This window comes from Pongo pygmaeus, chromosome 2 (genome assembly GCF_028885625.2).
Source record: "Pongo pygmaeus isolate AG05252 chromosome 2, NHGRI_mPonPyg2-v2.0_pri, whole genome shotgun sequence".
Classification (NCBI taxonomy): domain Eukaryota; kingdom Metazoa; phylum Chordata; class Mammalia; order Primates; family Hominidae; genus Pongo; species Pongo pygmaeus.
In genome coordinates this window covers 106,031,871-106,047,997 of record NC_085930.1, presented here as the reverse complement: position 1 = coordinate 106,047,997, position 16,127 = coordinate 106,031,871, and the positions used below count along the sequence as shown (strand labels likewise).

The 16,127-nt window shown below is 43.4% G+C and overlaps 1 protein-coding gene across 2 annotated transcripts in view; it reads right to left on the bottom strand.

Annotated features, from left to right (window-relative positions):
* Positions 1–16,127, bottom strand: part of SMARCC1 (SWI/SNF related, matrix associated, actin dependent regulator of chromatin subfamily c member 1) — a 196,702-nt gene that overhangs the window by 9,965 nt on the left and 170,610 nt on the right. For both annotated transcript variants that reach the window (XM_054481871.2, XM_054481874.2), the window contains one exon: positions 14,143–14,404. In XM_054481871.2, coding sequence (XP_054337846.1) covers positions 14,143–14,404 — 262 coding nt within the window. The remainder of the gene's footprint in view (positions 1–14,142; positions 14,405–16,127) is intronic.

The following is a 16,127-nucleotide window of genomic DNA, read 5'->3' as shown; positions in this document are numbered from 1 at the left end:
TGCCACCACGCCCAGCTAATTTTTGTATTTTTAGTAGAGACTGAGTTTCACCATGTTGGCCAGGAAGGTCTCAATCTCTTGACCTCGTGATCTGCCTGCCTTGGCCTCCCAAAGTTCTGGGATTGCAGGTGTGAGCTACCAAGCCCAGCCAAGTTTTTTTTTTTCCCCAAAACAAAACTGCTGGGTCTGTCATGATTCAAAGGACATGATTCAAAGGGCTACATTAATTCAAAACGGAGTCATGCATGTAGAACAAGGGGTGAGGACTTCAAAAGTAAGGCTACAGAGGACTTAGTGAAAGGTTCTGAAAAGAAGAGAAGCTTGAACCTAATTTTCTGTGGGATGGAAAGCAATTTTTTAGAAAATGTTTAAGAGATGGGGTCTTGGCCGGGCATGGTGGCTCACGCCTATAATCCCAGCACTTTGGGAGGGCAAGGCGGGTGGATCAAGAGGTCAGGAGTTCAAGACCAGCTCGACCAAGATGGTGAAACCCCATCTCTACTAAAAATACAAAAATTAGCTGGGCGTGATGGTGGGCGCCTGTAATCCTAGCTACTCAGGAGGCTGAGGCAGGGAACTGCTTGAACATGGGAGGCGGAGGTTGCAGTGAGCCGAGATCATGCCACTGCACTCCAGCCTGGGCGACAGAGTCAGACTCCATCTCAAAAAAAATAAAAATAAAAAAGAAGAAGAAGAAAAAAGATGGGGTCTTGCTACGTTGCCCAGGCTGGATTAGACCTCCTGGGCTCACGTGATTCTCCTGCCTCAGCCTCCTGTGTAGCTGGGGTTACAGGTGCATGCTACCATGCCCAGCTAGGATGAAAAGCTTTAAGAAGGGATGCAGAGGAGTTAGTGCCTAGAGCAGAGAAAAAGTGCCTTTGCAGAGAAGTATGGGCTGAATGTCAGGCTGATGAGACAGAAAGGAACAGGAGATGGAGATGGCACTCTCCAAGTTCCTTCTTCTTCTTTTTTTTTTTTTTTTTTTTTAAGAGATGAGGTCTTGGCTAGGGGCGGTGGCTCATGCCTGTAATCCTGGCACTTTGGGAGGCCGAAGCAGGCAGATCACGAGGTCAGGCATTTGAGACCTGCCTGACCAACAAGATGAAAATAAAAAAAATTAGCTGGGTGTGGTGGCATGCACCTGTAATCCCAGCTACTCAGGAGGCTGAGGCAGGAGTTGCAGTGAGCTGAGATTGCGTCACTGCACTCTAGCCGCCTGGGCGACAGGGCGAGACTCAGTCTGAAAAAAAAAAAAAAAGAGATGAGGTCTTGCTCTGTCACCCAGGCTGGAGTACAGTGGTATGGTCATAGCTCACTAAAGCAGTTAACTGCTGAGTTGAAGTGATGCCCCCGCCTCAACTTCCCGAGTAGCTAGGATTACAGGTGTGCACCACCACGTCAGCTAATTTATTTATTTATTTATTTTATTTTATTTTATTTTATTTTTTGAGACAGAGTCTCACTCTGTTGCCCACGCTGGAGTGCAGTGGCGCAATCTCCGCCTCCCGGGTTCATGCCATTCTCCTGCCTCAGCCTCCCGAGTAGCTGGGACTACAGGCGCCCACCACCACGCCCGGCTAATTTTTTGTATTTTTAGTAGAGACGAGGTTTCACCATGTTAGCCAGGATGGTCTCGATCTCCTGACCTTGTGATCCGCCTGCCTCGGCCTCCCAAAGTGCTGGGATTACAGGAGTGAGCCACCGTGCCCGGCCCACGCCAGCTAATTTTTTATAGAGATGAGGCCTTGCTATGTTGCCCAGGCTGGTTTCAAACTCCTAGGCTCAATGATCCTCCTAACTCAGTCTCCTGAGTTGCTGGGACTATGGGTGTGAGCTACTGTGCCCAGCCACAGGTTCCGTAAAAAGAGGCATCCTCGGGATTGGAGACAGAGCAAGGAGGAAGGGCGAGCATGGAGCTGAGATGCAGAATGAATTTGGGTTTGGTATCTGACTGCTGGGAGTGTGAAGATGGGATGACGTGAAGAGGACACAGAACTTTTGCTTTGGGAACAGATGTAGGCTGGGCAGCCATATAGTGAAATACAGAGGTATGGGTGAAGGGAAGGTATAGAACTCCCAGAGTTTCAAATAGAGCAGTGGTAAACACAGACTTACTATTCTAAGATTCTCCACAAACTGTCAAAGAGGCACCTTTGTTTTTAAGGTGGTACTGTCCCAGCTCCCTTTTGGAAGCCCCTTTTTTGTTCTCTTCCTACCCCACATCACCTGCTAGGCCATTAATAAAAGCAATGCTTTGTTTTCCACACTCTAAATCACTACTACTGATTCTCTAATGGTATTCTAGGTGGTGTGAAGGGCAACAGGAGATGGTTTTGTCGCTGCTGGAAACAGGAGGCCTACTTTTAAGCTAAAAAGTACAACATTCTAGCCTGCAGACGAAAGAACACTCCTAATGGACTTGTTGTGACAAAGGGAAGCCATATACTAGGAGAAATAATGCTGCCCATGTTTATCAACGGGTACAGGTTGCTCGCTTCCACCAAGTCCGACCTGGATAGAGGCCTTAAACAAGTTAGGAAGAACATATTGCCGCCCTTCACAGGTCTCCTCCTCTCTCTCTCTCAATCCCTGAGCTTTGGTTTCCTGAGATTTTATTGATTAAAGCTATGTATGTGGCCTGGTGCAGTGGCTCATGCCTGTAATCCCAGTACTTTGGGAGGCTGAGGTGGGTGGATTACTTGAGATCAGCAGATCAAGACCAACCTGGCCAACATAGTGAAACCTCGTCTCTACTAAAAATACAAAAATCAGCTGTGTGTGGTGGTACATGCCTGTGGTCACAGCTACTCGGGAGGCTGAGGAGAAGATAGTTTGAACCTGGAAGGTGGAGGATGCAGTGAGCTGAGATCGCACCACTGCACTCCAGCCTGGGCTACAGAGAGACTCTGTCTCAAAAAAAAAAAAAAAAGAGAGAGACACACACAGAGACAAAGACAGAGAGAGGAGAAGGTGATGTAAAGATGGAGCAAAGAGAGACATGGCCATAAGACAAGGAATGCTGCAAGCCACCGGAAATTGGAAGAGACAAGGAACAGGATTCTTCCCTATACACCCTGGAAGGAGCATGGCTTTGCTGGATATTGGACCTGATTTCCCAGAGAGTAAGAATAAATTTCTCTTGTTTTAAGTTATTCTGACAGGCTGTGCGCAGTGGCTCACACCTATAATCCCAGCACTTTGGGAGGCTGAGGAGGGCAGATCACCTGAGGTCAGGAGTTTGAGACCAGCCTGGCCAACATGGTGAAACCCTGTCTCTACTAATAATACAACAATTAGCCAGGAGTGCACATGCCTGTAATACCAGCTACTTGGGAAGCTGAGGCAGGAGAATCACTTGAACCCAGGAGGTAGAGGTTAGAGTGAGCAGAGATCACACCACTGCACTCCAGCCTGAGCGACAAGAGCAAACTCTGTCTCAAAAAAGTTATTATAGCAGCCTCAGGAAACTATGTAGGAAACATGTGCTATGCCTTAGGCACTATACTTAAGAGTTTTATAAATGTTAACTCATTCAATCCCCATAACAACACTATAAACCAGGCACTATTATCCCTGTGGAAGAAAGGGAAGGACAGAAAGATTAAGTAGCTTGCCCAATGTCATAAAGCATGTAAAAAAGGGAGCTCAGATCTGATACAGGTACTCTGATTCTAGAGATGGTGCTTGCAGCCAATGTGCACCCCTGACAATCAAGGTCTGGGGAAGAGGGGTCCAACAGGTGCTCAGAGACTATGTGATGCAAACCCTGGTGTCACCAAACTGATTGATCCATTATTTGCCCCATGCTCAGCTCCAGACAGAAATTACTTTCTGAACCAGCAATTCAGAGTATATGTTCCAGCAGAGAAATCAACTATTCAAGAAACAATCTGGCAAAGAGGAGCATCATTGGCCGATTGACAAATACCCATGAAGTGATGTCTACCTATCATGCACTGGGAAATGCCTGCAGGCTCTTGCTCTTAGGCCCAGTAGTACTATTTCCAAAGCTATCTGCTCAGTGGCAATGGCCCATTTACCTATTACCCTACATCTTTATGAATACAAGCTGGAATAGGGCAGCTTTAGGGTTTTCCAAGGCTGTTAGCCCAACAGCTAAAAAAACCTTTCTTTTCGTTTATTATAAATTCTAAAGCCTTGTGAAAAAGATTCTTTATCCTATTGTCACAAACAAGGTCATAAAGCCACTGGGATATAGGTGTTCTGAGTATGAGAGGACAACGGCTCCTTGGCAGCAAAAATGAAGGTCTAGAGGAAAAGCAATTTACTTCTGCTTATGGCACCCTGCAAAAACAAACATCTCTCAGGAAAGCAAGAGGCACCTAAGAGTGAATGATGTCCCTTTGCCATTCAGAGGTTCCTTCTGTCAGACGCTAAGCAACTCAGCACTGGTGTACCTGGGGCAGTGGGTTTAGAGAAAAGACAGGAAGGGAGGTAAGAATAAGGTTGAGTAAGGGTTGACTGTGCCAGGTGATGTGACAGTTATCTCTTTGAAGCCTCCAGGTTGTTAGGAAGATGATGGCACAGGCCTAGTTTTGAGATAAGGAAACTAAGCCTCAGAGAAGCTATGTAATTTGGCGCAAAGTCACAATGAACAAGAGACTGAGCTGAGATTCAAATCCAGGTCTCTCTGACCCTGAGGTCCACTCTCTTTTCCTTTACCCCACCTTCCTAAGGAGTAACTTTCCCCTTAGAAAAGGTAATTTCCAAGGATGAAATCTGAAATGGGGCAGAATTTAAGAAGACTTAGGAGAAGACAAAATCAATTTTGCAGAAAGCAATCCTTGTCCTTAAGAAGTGTAAACATCTTTATGGTTTTTGTGGTGTCTGATATAGGTCTCACCACTTTTAAATGAACAACAGTGTCTGCATTTCCATTAACTCTTACTAACATTAAGAGATCTGGCCCACACAAATCTGAAATGCATAGGAACAGGCCTTAGCAAACAAAGTAAAGGATGTATGTCTTTTCCATAAAAAAAAAAAAAAATCAGGTATTTTTTCCCAGCAGACAGGGAGAGGAAGAAAATGAGAGAGAGAGAGAGAGAGACAGACATAGCATCAAAACAGCAGTATCAAAAGCTTAGAATGGTGGGAGTCTGACCTACATACAAGCTTTTTTTCTTTTTTCTTTTTTTTTTTAAACAGCAGGCATCTGAAGCCTGAAAAATTAAAAGGTTTGCTAAAATTAGGTTTAACTAGTAGAAAAATCTCTCATTCTCTCTCAGGGTTATTATATCTTTTACTAAAGCATTACACTCATGACACTTAATGGAATATTAGTAAAGGACCTTAATTTTATACTTTGGGTTGGGAAAGGAGGGTAGGAAAAGAAAGTGATTCTAGGAAAGGGAACCTGTGAATTCCAGTCTTGAGTACACTTCATCAATCCATTTCTAACTGTCTATAGCACATCCTCTGGCTGAGTCCCCTGGAGAATGGAAATAACAAAATCAGGGCCAAGTGAGGGGAAGCCCAGGCTCCTCAGAGACTGTGCCTTCCCCGCAGCAGCTTCCTGGGGATGCCTGTGACAGACTCTCTTTGTTGAAGACTGGGCCCTCACTGTTCTCTTTGTGAGGGTAACCTGCTACTCCGGAAAGTAGCATAGCAGACTTGTTATCACATGATGTAAGTAGGACCAAAGGCACCGCAGATAATAAAGTCTTGGCTGATGTGATGGGCTACTGCTTTTTTCTTTTTTTTTTTTTGAGATGGAGTCTTACTCTTGTCGCCCAGACTGGAGTGGTGCAGTGGTGTCAACTCGGCTCACTGCAACCTCTGCCTCCTGGGTTCAAGCGATTCTCCTGCCTCAGCCTCCTGAGTAGCTGGGATTACAGGTGCCTGCCACCATGCCTGGCTAATTTTTGTACTTTTAGTAGAGGTGGGGTTTCGCCATGTTGCCCAGGCTGGTCCCGAACTCCTGACCTCAGGTGATCCACTCACCTCGGCTTCCCAAAGTGCTAGGATTACAGGCGTGAGCCACCACGCCCGGCCAGGCTACTGCTTTTCTTTTTCAGTGTGGGGTTGAGTCCAGGGGTGGGTTAGAAAGTGATGATTGGTTGTAATCCTTTCCTGAGCTTTATTTCTCATGAGGTAGGGTTGTGTAAGTAGGTCTGAGAGGCTTAAAAAGCCAACTGTAGCTGGGTGTGGTGGCACGTGCTTGTAGTCCCAGCTACTCAGGTGGCTGAGGTGAGAGGATTGCTTGAGCCCAGGAATTTGAGGCTGCAGTGGGCCATGACTGCACCACTGTACTCCAGGCTGGGTGATACAGCAAAACCCTGTCTCAAAAAAAAGTTCCAGTTTTTTTAAAAGACAGGATCTTGCTCTATCGCCCAGGCTGGAGTGCGGTGGCACAATCTTGGCTAAATGCAGCCTTGACCTCCTGGGATCAAGTGATCCTTCTGCCTCAGCCTCCCAAGTAGCTGGGACCACAGGCACACGCCACCACACCAGGCAAATTTTTTTATTTTTGTAGAGAGAGGGTTTCACCATGTTGCCCAGGTTGGTCTCGAACTCCTGAGCTCAAGCAATCTGCCTGCCTTGGCCTCCCAAAGTGCTGGGATTACAGGCGTGAGCCATCATTTCCAGCCCATTCTAGTTTTATCATTAGAATACCATTGTATTATGTCTGAGTTCTCATCAAATCAGACCAATTCTATTCTGATTTTCTAGGCACTTCCAAAAATTCTTACACTATTAATAATGAGGAAACAATGAAAATATTTAAATCAAACATGTTCTTTCCCTCTGCTTTCACACATAGAGTACACACAAAGGTTTCCCCAATGCAGGCAGCTGACTTTAGATCCATGAGGCAGGAATATTCAAGAGTGCCTCATTTATTACAAATGCCTAGGATGGGCTGGGCCTAGTGGCTCACTCCTATAGTCCCAGCACTTTGGGAGGCCAAGGCAAGAGGATCGCTTGAGCTCAAGAGTTTGAGACCAACCTGGGCAACATAGTGAGACCTTGTCTCTACTAAAATACATCCATGCCTCTGGAGAGCAGAGCTTACCACTGTAATTATATACTAGATTTCTGTCATTTCCTTCTAACTTAATGATAGGTAATCTTCCTTTAAACATGTGCTAAAGTTCCTACAGTCCTGACCATCTCAACTTAAAGGAGATCCCGCCAGGTGCAGTGGCTCACACCTGTAATCCCAGCACTTTGGGAGGCTGAGGCAGGTGGATCACCTGAGGTCAGGAGCTCAAGACCAGCCTGGCCAACATGGTGAAACCCTCTCTCTACCAAAAATAAAAAAATTAGCTAGGCATGGTGACAGATGCCTGTAATCCCAGCTATTCGGGAGACTGAGGTAGCACAACTGCTTTAACCTGGGAGGCAGAGGTTGCGGTGAGCCAAGACTACAAAATTGCACTCCAGCCTGAGTGACAAGAGCAAAACTCTGTCTTAAAAAAAAAAAAAAAAAAAAAAAAGGAGATCCCAAGCAGTCAGAGGTGCCCTCCTGCTCGAGTAAGCAGCACACCTCAGCAAACAGCAGCCATCACCTAGGCCATTCATCACCTAGGCCATTCTCCTCTGTGGTTCCCCATGTGCTTTCATATTAACAGATACCATGGCCCAGGGTGTGGCCAAGGGAATACCACACATGTGCTTAAGAACTGGTTTCTATTAGACTATTCACCTTTTGCCATCTGGAATGGTAGTCTTATAGGGAGAATCTTAATGTAGGCATCATTTGATACAATTTTATAGTTTAAATGAAAAGGAATGAAATGCAGTGCTGTGTATTTCATTAAGATCAACAAAACCTAAAGGTGGTCTAAGAACAGGTGGGGCCAACCTTCAGTTTCCATTTGCCAACTGGATACCAGAAACATTCTACTACATATACTTCCCGGGCCTTTTTGTTTGGTAGGAAGAAACCAAGTTGGGACACTATAAGAGATAGGAACAAAATCTACCAAAAGTTGAAGTTATCAGGTGAGTTAGGAGTAGGACCAAATAATAAGAGCCAAGGAAGAGCAATAGAGGCATGCACACAGTAGTCTCTAAACAAAAATTATACGCATTTGATGAATCAAAGGTAGGGGACAGGGCAGAGGGGCTGAAGAACTTAGAGGTATCGGTACAAACTAAATGGAATATGTACAAGTGCCAGCTTATACCAGCTACAGTCATACCTAGAAGTCCATAAGTGTTTAAGAGCCTAGCAGATTCATAATACCGAGCTGCTACTTTAACAGGCTCTACCACTAACTGATGGAGAGTTCTGTAAAGAATTACATGTAACTTATCTGCATACTTATACAGAGGCCAGAGAGATGAAAAATTAACCACTTGGTAATAAATCTGCCTAGTCCCTCCTCTCAGCACTTCCCCAACCTTACTGGCATTCAGAAGCTGATTATTCCCATCATATATCATAAAGTCTAGCCAAATACCAAAGACAGCCAACTGACCCAGATAATCTTCAGCTCCCAATGTAAGCTGTGGCCTGTTAACTTTTCTGGAACTTAGGAATCATGAGTTGGAAGGACCTGCTCATAGTTCTTACCTTACCCTGTGGCAACTCAGAGACTAAAGCCATTCTGGCCCCAAAATGCTACGGACAATCTCACTTGCCCTGGTTTGAAAGTCCTTTTTAGCTGACCTTTAGAATATGGTCTATCAGACCTACGTGTTAGAACCAGCTTTTTCTGAACTGGTAACTTTAAAATAGTGGGTTTAATTTACTGTTGTTCTTTTTTTTTTTTTTTTTTTTTTTTTTTTTTGAGACAGGGTCTCTCACTCTGTTGCCCAGGCTGGAGTACAGTGGCATGACCTCGGCTCACTGCAACCTCTGCCTCCTAGGTTCAAGCGATTCCTGTGCCTCAGCCTCCTGAGTAGCTGGAATTACAGGCATGTGCCACCATACCCGGCTAATTTTTCTATTTTTAGTAGAGATGGGGTTTTGCCATGTTGGCCAGGCACTGGTCTTGAATTCCTGGCCTTAAGTGATCCACCTGCCTTGGCTTCCCAAAGTGTTGGGATTACAGGCGTGAGCCACCGCGCCCAGCCTAATGTGCTGTTGCTCTTAATTTTACTCTTTAACAGACTTGATTTTATATTCAAACTCCAAAGCAATCCAACAAAAGGGGTAATTTGGAAAAATTATTATCTTGAATTGCTGGAACTCTCACATACTGCTAGAGTGTAAACAGGCACCACCACTTTGCAAAAAGTTTGGCAGCATCTATTAATCTGAACATATGCATATCCTGTGATCCACTCTTAGGTTCATAAATACTCAGTTCTACACCTTGGATATATACAACAGAAATGTACATAAATGTCTTATCAAAAGACGTGCTCATGTATTTCACAACAGCACAAACTATTCATAATAACTAAAATCCAGAAATCAGTCAAATGTCCAACAGAACAGACTGATAAATAGTACAGCCACAGAACACTGTATAGCAAACAGAAGGAACAAATGTACAACAATGTGGATACATCTCAGATATACAGTGTTGAGTGGAAGAAGCCAGATGTGGTCGGGCATGGTGGCTCACGCTTGTAATCCCAACACTTTGGGAGGCAGAGGCGGGAGGACTGCTTGAGCCCAGGAGTTCAAGACCAGCCTGGGCAATATAGTGAGCCCATGTCTCTACAAAAAAATTTAAAAAGCAGTGGGGTGTCGTGGTGTGCACTTGCGGTCCCAGCTACTCAAGAGGCCGAGGTGGGAGGATGGCTTGAGCCTGGCAGGTTGAGGCTGCAGTGAGCCCTGATAATGTCACTGCACTCTAGCCTGGGTGACAGAGTAAGGCCCTGTCTGTCTCAAACAAAACAAAACAAGGAAAGCAGCCAGACATAATAAATATCATTGTGGTTACATTTAGATAACATTCAACCAGCCCAACGAGTCTACGGTGCTAAAAGTTAGGACAGTTGTTATCCTTGGAAGAGAAGGCGACTGAGTATGATGAGGGCCTCTGTGTGTTGGTTACACATGAATATTCTCTGTTAAAACTCATCAATTCTGCAAGTATAAAGGAAGTAAAAAAAAAAAAAAAAAAACTCAGCTGAATATTTATGATTGTGCATTATCCAAAATGTACATTTTATTTCAATAAAAAATCATGAGACTATCTTGTCATAGACTAAAAATAAAAAAAAAAAACCTCTCATCATGCACTGCACTCAATAATTCTTTCCTTTACAAATTCACTTTAGAAAAGCCTATTTTTGTGAGAAAGTAAAAAGATTAAAATGACCTATTTCTCTTCCAAAGACTATTTTTATGAACTCTAGTTTGCTGGAACTGCTTCACTAGAATAGCTGTATCTGAATCTGCTGTAAATCCCCTTAGTTTTCCGTCACGGGAGGCAGCACTGTGGCACTGGCCTCACTTTGGAATCAGATGGAGCTCAGTGTGAATCCTGGCTCTACCATGCAGCAAAGCTATGCGGCCTTGCCATGCATCAGTTCTTCAACTGTAAGATGAGAATAAGAAATAAGTAAAACAATGTGGGTGAGGGGCATGGCATACAAACACCTATTGTCACCAAAATCTCATTTAGGGAAGAAAGTAGATGCACCTCTCTGCCCATCTTTTACAAAGTAAATGCAGATGCTAGCGCTCCTTAGATGTTCTGTGAGCAGTTAATGTGAATATGATGCTTTAGCACCATCAAGAGCCAAATACCAAGTAGCTACAGTAAACTTCCTCTTAAAAGTTTATCCCAGTATTTCAGAAACTGAATTTTTATTTATTTATTTATTTTTCAGAGACAGGGTCTCACTCTGTTGCCCAGGCTGGAATGTAATGGTGCAGTGTCACAATCACAGCTCACTTGCAATCTCAAACTCCTGGGTTCAAGTGATCCTCCAGCCTCAGCCTCCTGAGTAGCTAGGACTACAGGTATGCAGTGCCACCACACCTGGCTATTTTTTTTTTTTTTTTTGTAGAGACAGCTTCTCTCTATATTGTCCAGGATGGTTTCAAACTCCTGGGTTCAAGTGATCCTCAAGCCTTGGCCTCCCAAAGTGCTGGGATTAATGGTGTGAGCCACCAAGCCTGGCCTAGGAATTTAATTTTTAAATAACTATTGTTTTTGAAAAATTACTTTGAGATGTGAACTCTGTTAAGCATTTGTATCTTTTGAAAGCTTAACTCTGGAGAAAATCAGATTCCATACAGAGAATTTAAGACCCACTCAAGTAGACAGAAATAAGACCGAGAAAGAATGCATCTTGTTGTGAGCAGGGTAAACTTCTAAGGCTATCTCCACAAATGTCATTTAGAGTGGCAAGTCTGATGATGGTAGTAAATCTCATGATTGCAAATTAATCCTGTGAGTGTGTGTAAACGAAAGCTTCCCAAAGTAAACTCAGGCCTGTTTTTCGGTAAAGTCAATAAAAACTACTAAAACTACAGCCTAAAATATATTTTGGGTTGTGAACTAGTGTGTTGACAATACCATGACTTGGCCAGAGAATTTGCATCCCATCCCCAAAAGCACAAACTTTGGCTCTAAGCACTTGGTATATTACTGTGGATAAGCAAACTATAAAAATCTTAGAAGATGACTTTCACTAGACTAACATAATACACAGCACACACCCATACATACTGCCCTCTAAGAAGAGAAGGAATGTGGGGTTTGGGGGGTGAACTGGAATTAAAAGTACATCTTAGGTTTTAACGATGCTGGCAGTTAAGCTTGAAGGAACTATGAGTTCAACTTCCAAAGTAGTTAAAATTTAGTAAATAATAGCCAACTTGAAACAGTTCTCACAAGCTACAAATGGGACAATTTTAGCATCAAAAAAAGCCAGGCACAGTGGAACGTGCCTATAATCCAGCTACTTCAGAAGCTGAGGCAGGGGGATTGCTTGAACCCAGGAATTTGGGTCCAGTCTAGGCAACTCAGTGAGATCCAACCTCTTTTAAGAAGCAACAAGAAACACAAATAGTATCTATGATAGACTGAAACACACAAAATATTTAAAAATTTATAATTTTACAATATTAAAAATATACACAAAAAAACCCTTCGCTGGTCACCTTTGGTTACTGGGGGGCAGCAACTCATTATACAGATAACCAACAGAGGGAAAATATGAAGCATTTATCCAGGCTTTCCTATAAGAACTGATTTTCAGGGTAACTAACTGAGACACAGTCTCACTCTGTCACCCAGGCTGGAGTGCAATGGCGCAATCTTGGCTCACTGCAACCTCCGCCTCCTAGGTTCAAGCAATACCCGTGCCTCAGCCTCCTGAGTAGCTGGGACTGCAGATGTGCACCACTACACCTGGCTAATTTTTGTATTTTCAGTAGACACAGGGTTTTGCCATTTTGGCTAAGCTGGTCTCGAACTCCTGACCTCAGGTGATCCGCCCGCCTCGGCCTCCCAAAGTGCTGGAATTACAGGCATGAACCATTGCGCCCGGCCTAAAATAGCTATTTAAGAAGCAATTCTGAATGCTCAATTCTAAAACAATTTAGTCAAATGGGGATTTTTATAATAGATGATCCGACTGACAACACCAGAACTATTGATCAATCTTAATTATCACAAAAAGAAAAACTGACATTACAAGAATGCCTGACCTCATAAGTGAATCTTGTCTGGGTGTGGTAGAGCTCATGCCTGTAATCCCAGCACTTTGGAAGGTCGAGGCGGGAGGACTGCTTGAGCCCAGAAGTTCAAGATCAGCCTGGGCTACAAGGCGAAACCCTATCTTTATAAAAACAAAACCAAAAATTAGCCAGGTGTGGTGGCATGCACCTGTAGTCATAGCTACAAAGGAGGCTGAGATGGGAGGATTGATTGACCCTGGGAGGTTGAGGCTGCAGTGAGCCATGATCACGTCACTGCACTCCAGCCTAGGCAACAGAGGGAGACAGTGTCTTTAAAAAAAAAAAAAAAAAAAGTGTGAATTTGAACCTGAGCAATCCTCTGGTTTATAGGAAATGTGTGTTTGTGTGTGGGGGTTAGAAGGACTTAGAAGGACATATGACATGACACTGTGCACCTTTGCTGTACAATCAGGCACAGCTACATTGTGGAACAACCCTGGTTTCTTCAACACATAAATGGCACAAAAAAGGGAAGGTGAATTATTACATAGATTTTTAAGAGACATGTCAACAAATGTGTGAATCTTAACTGAATACTGATTCAAACAAACTAAGCACTCAAAAGATATTTAACGAATGATATTAGGAATTATGATTACTTTTGTTTGATGGTGATGATAGTTGTTATGTAAAGAACAAGACTCCCGGCTGGGCGCAGTGGCTCACGCCTATAATCCCAGCACTTTGGGAGGCTGAGGCGGGCAGATCACAAGGTCAGGAGATCGAGACCATCCTGGCAAACACGGTGAAATCCTGTCTCTGCTAAAAATACAAAAAAATTAGCCAGGCGTGGTGGTGTGCGCCTGTAGTCCCAAGCTACTCGGGAGGCTGAGGCAGGAGAATGGCGTGAACCTGGGAGGCGGAGCTTGCAGTGAACCGAGATCCCGCCACTGCACTCCAGCCTGGGTGACAGAGCGAGACTCCGTCTCAAAAAAAAAAAAAAAAAAGAAAAAAAAAAGACTCCCACTGGTTAGAGATATATTTGAAGTCTATCTCATTTCCCAAAGTGAGGAGGAAAAGATAAAAACAGACTCAAAAATGTTAATTTTGAAGCTGTCCAATAGGTACATGGGGGATTATCATACTATTCTCTCTACTTTATCTACGGTTGAAGATTTCCGTAACAAAAAGTAAAAGTGGCAGAAAGATGATGGTTGTTGAAACCAGGTCATGGGAGTTTGCTGTGTTTTGTGTGTTTATCTTTGAAAATGTCTATAAATTTTTTTACAGTATCAATAATCCAAAGATAAATTCTGAATGAACTCTGAGATATTACTGTCTATTCACAGGCCAACCTACTCAACGAAAAGGCATCATACCAAGAGAAAAAGAACATGGAGAGAAAAAGAACATGGAAGGCTTCATGTAGCGAGAACCCTAAATCTCACATGCCTACAATTTTCTAGATGACAATGAAAACTGAGCAGTCTTCATCAGAAAACACCAACTGTGTGGTTGGCCCCAATGATGCTCTGTGCCTCTGTAGTGACCATAAGCTTTTTACAAGAGCAGGGCCTTCCTCTTACCTGGCTGGGGTGGATGAGGTGGTGGCATCTGGTGGTGCATCAGAGGGTAGGGAGGGGGCTGTTGATGAGGCATCATGCCAGGGTGCCCTGCTGCTCCAAGTGGGGCCAGGCCAGGTCCTCCTGAGTGCTGGTGTGCCTGTTGAGGGTTCTGGCCATGCTGCTGCTGTTCCATTTGCTGTCGTGCTCGTAATTCAGCATACTTCAGCTGTTCCATGTGGAAGTTCTGGCGTTCAGTAAGCAACTGCTGCCTCTGTTGTTCTAGCTGTAAGCAAAGGAAGTGGAAGAGAAATGACACCAGAAGAGGCTTTCAGGATTGGATAACACAAAGGACAACTACATAATGCCTGAATTCCCTCTATCCCATCACACTGACATCACCACCTCACTTCCTGCACTTTCCACAGTGAGAACAAAGGCATTATTTCTTGAGTAGCATATTTCCATTTGGACATCTGTTACCATGGTCAAAGTCTTCTCCATGTTGAGTCTAAGTCTTTCCTTGTAATCCTCCCGCAATAGGGCTACTGCTCTTTGGGCTCACTTGGACACATGTAATCCCCTCTATGTTTGGCAGGCCTTTAGATATCTAAAAATACTTTCTATGGCTGTCTGAGTCTTCCCCAGGTAAAACGAGCCTCTCTTGTCCTTGTAATAGTTTCTCAGATGTTAACATTTCAAGTTCACCCAACCTTCCTATGTGCTCTCTTTTGGATGTGATACTCTCTTGGTTATCGTCTATTTTAGAACATAACACCAGAGTTAAATTACTCTGCATGAGTTGACGTGGCCTTAGCTGCAAAGATATGCATTTCTCTATGTGGAACTTTGGCAGTGCCACTGCAAATCTTAGCTTTCAAGTACCCAAAATTATACTTGGTGACACATTCATGGAATATTTTAGTTGCCTATAAAAAAATTTGCATGAATCTTAGTTTAACAACTACAAGCATTTCAATATTCAAGATAATCTTTCTGGCACCCAAATGAGAATAAAGAGAAATACAGTATTATATGTTTAGTTCAGAGAATGAAGCCTATCCTAAATTAATTTAATTCAGGGATGATAAAATCAACCTGAACATGCAGGAAAATGAAAATTCAGATCTCTGAAAGTAGGATAAAAATCATAAGCATAAGGAGGGTTAATAAACCTACTTCTTTTCAATAATGTCTCCATCCCATCATTTTCATGGAAAAATCTGAGTCACTGGGAATCATTTTCTAGTGCTGTGTTGTCCAATACAGCAGTTAGAAGCCACACACAGCTACTGAGCACTTGAAGTGTGGCTAACATGAAATGAGATGTGCTGTCGGTGATGCACAGTAAAATTTGGAGACTTAATATGAAAAACTGTTCATATAAATTACATATAGAAACAATGTATATATGTAGGTTTTACATATACTGGATTATGTAAAACATCATTTCACCTGTTTTTAATTTGGCTACTAGAAAATTTCAGTTATATATATGGCTCACATATTTCTGTCCAATAGCACTATTCTGAGGCATTTAATAGGTTAGGGAAGTATAACATTTTTGCTTTTGGGGGCAGCAAGTTCTGTGGATAAATACTACACACTATTACTTGCAAAAACTAGATGGAATAAGCATAAGAACTAGCCTAAAAATCTGGGCCTTTGGCAGAAGGCCGACTGGGGAAAATCCCTGTGAAATTGAGTGAGAAGCATCACTGGTTATAGGAGAAGCAACTAGGGTATTTCCATGGACAGATGGGGTGTGGGAAGACAGGCCATGAACACAGTATGAAGAAAAGATGCATGAGCAGGCCAAGAGAACAAATAAAGAGAGTAAATGGTATAGCTTATGTCCTGGATTTTGGTAACTGGCTTGTAGACTTTCCTTAGGGAGGGGGAGATCTTCTGAAACAAAACATTTTGAGAGAGGTTGAGGGTTACCAGGAAAAAGCAAGACAGGGTTCTACCATGGTCCTAATAGTCTAGTGTGGGCTCTTCATTTTCTG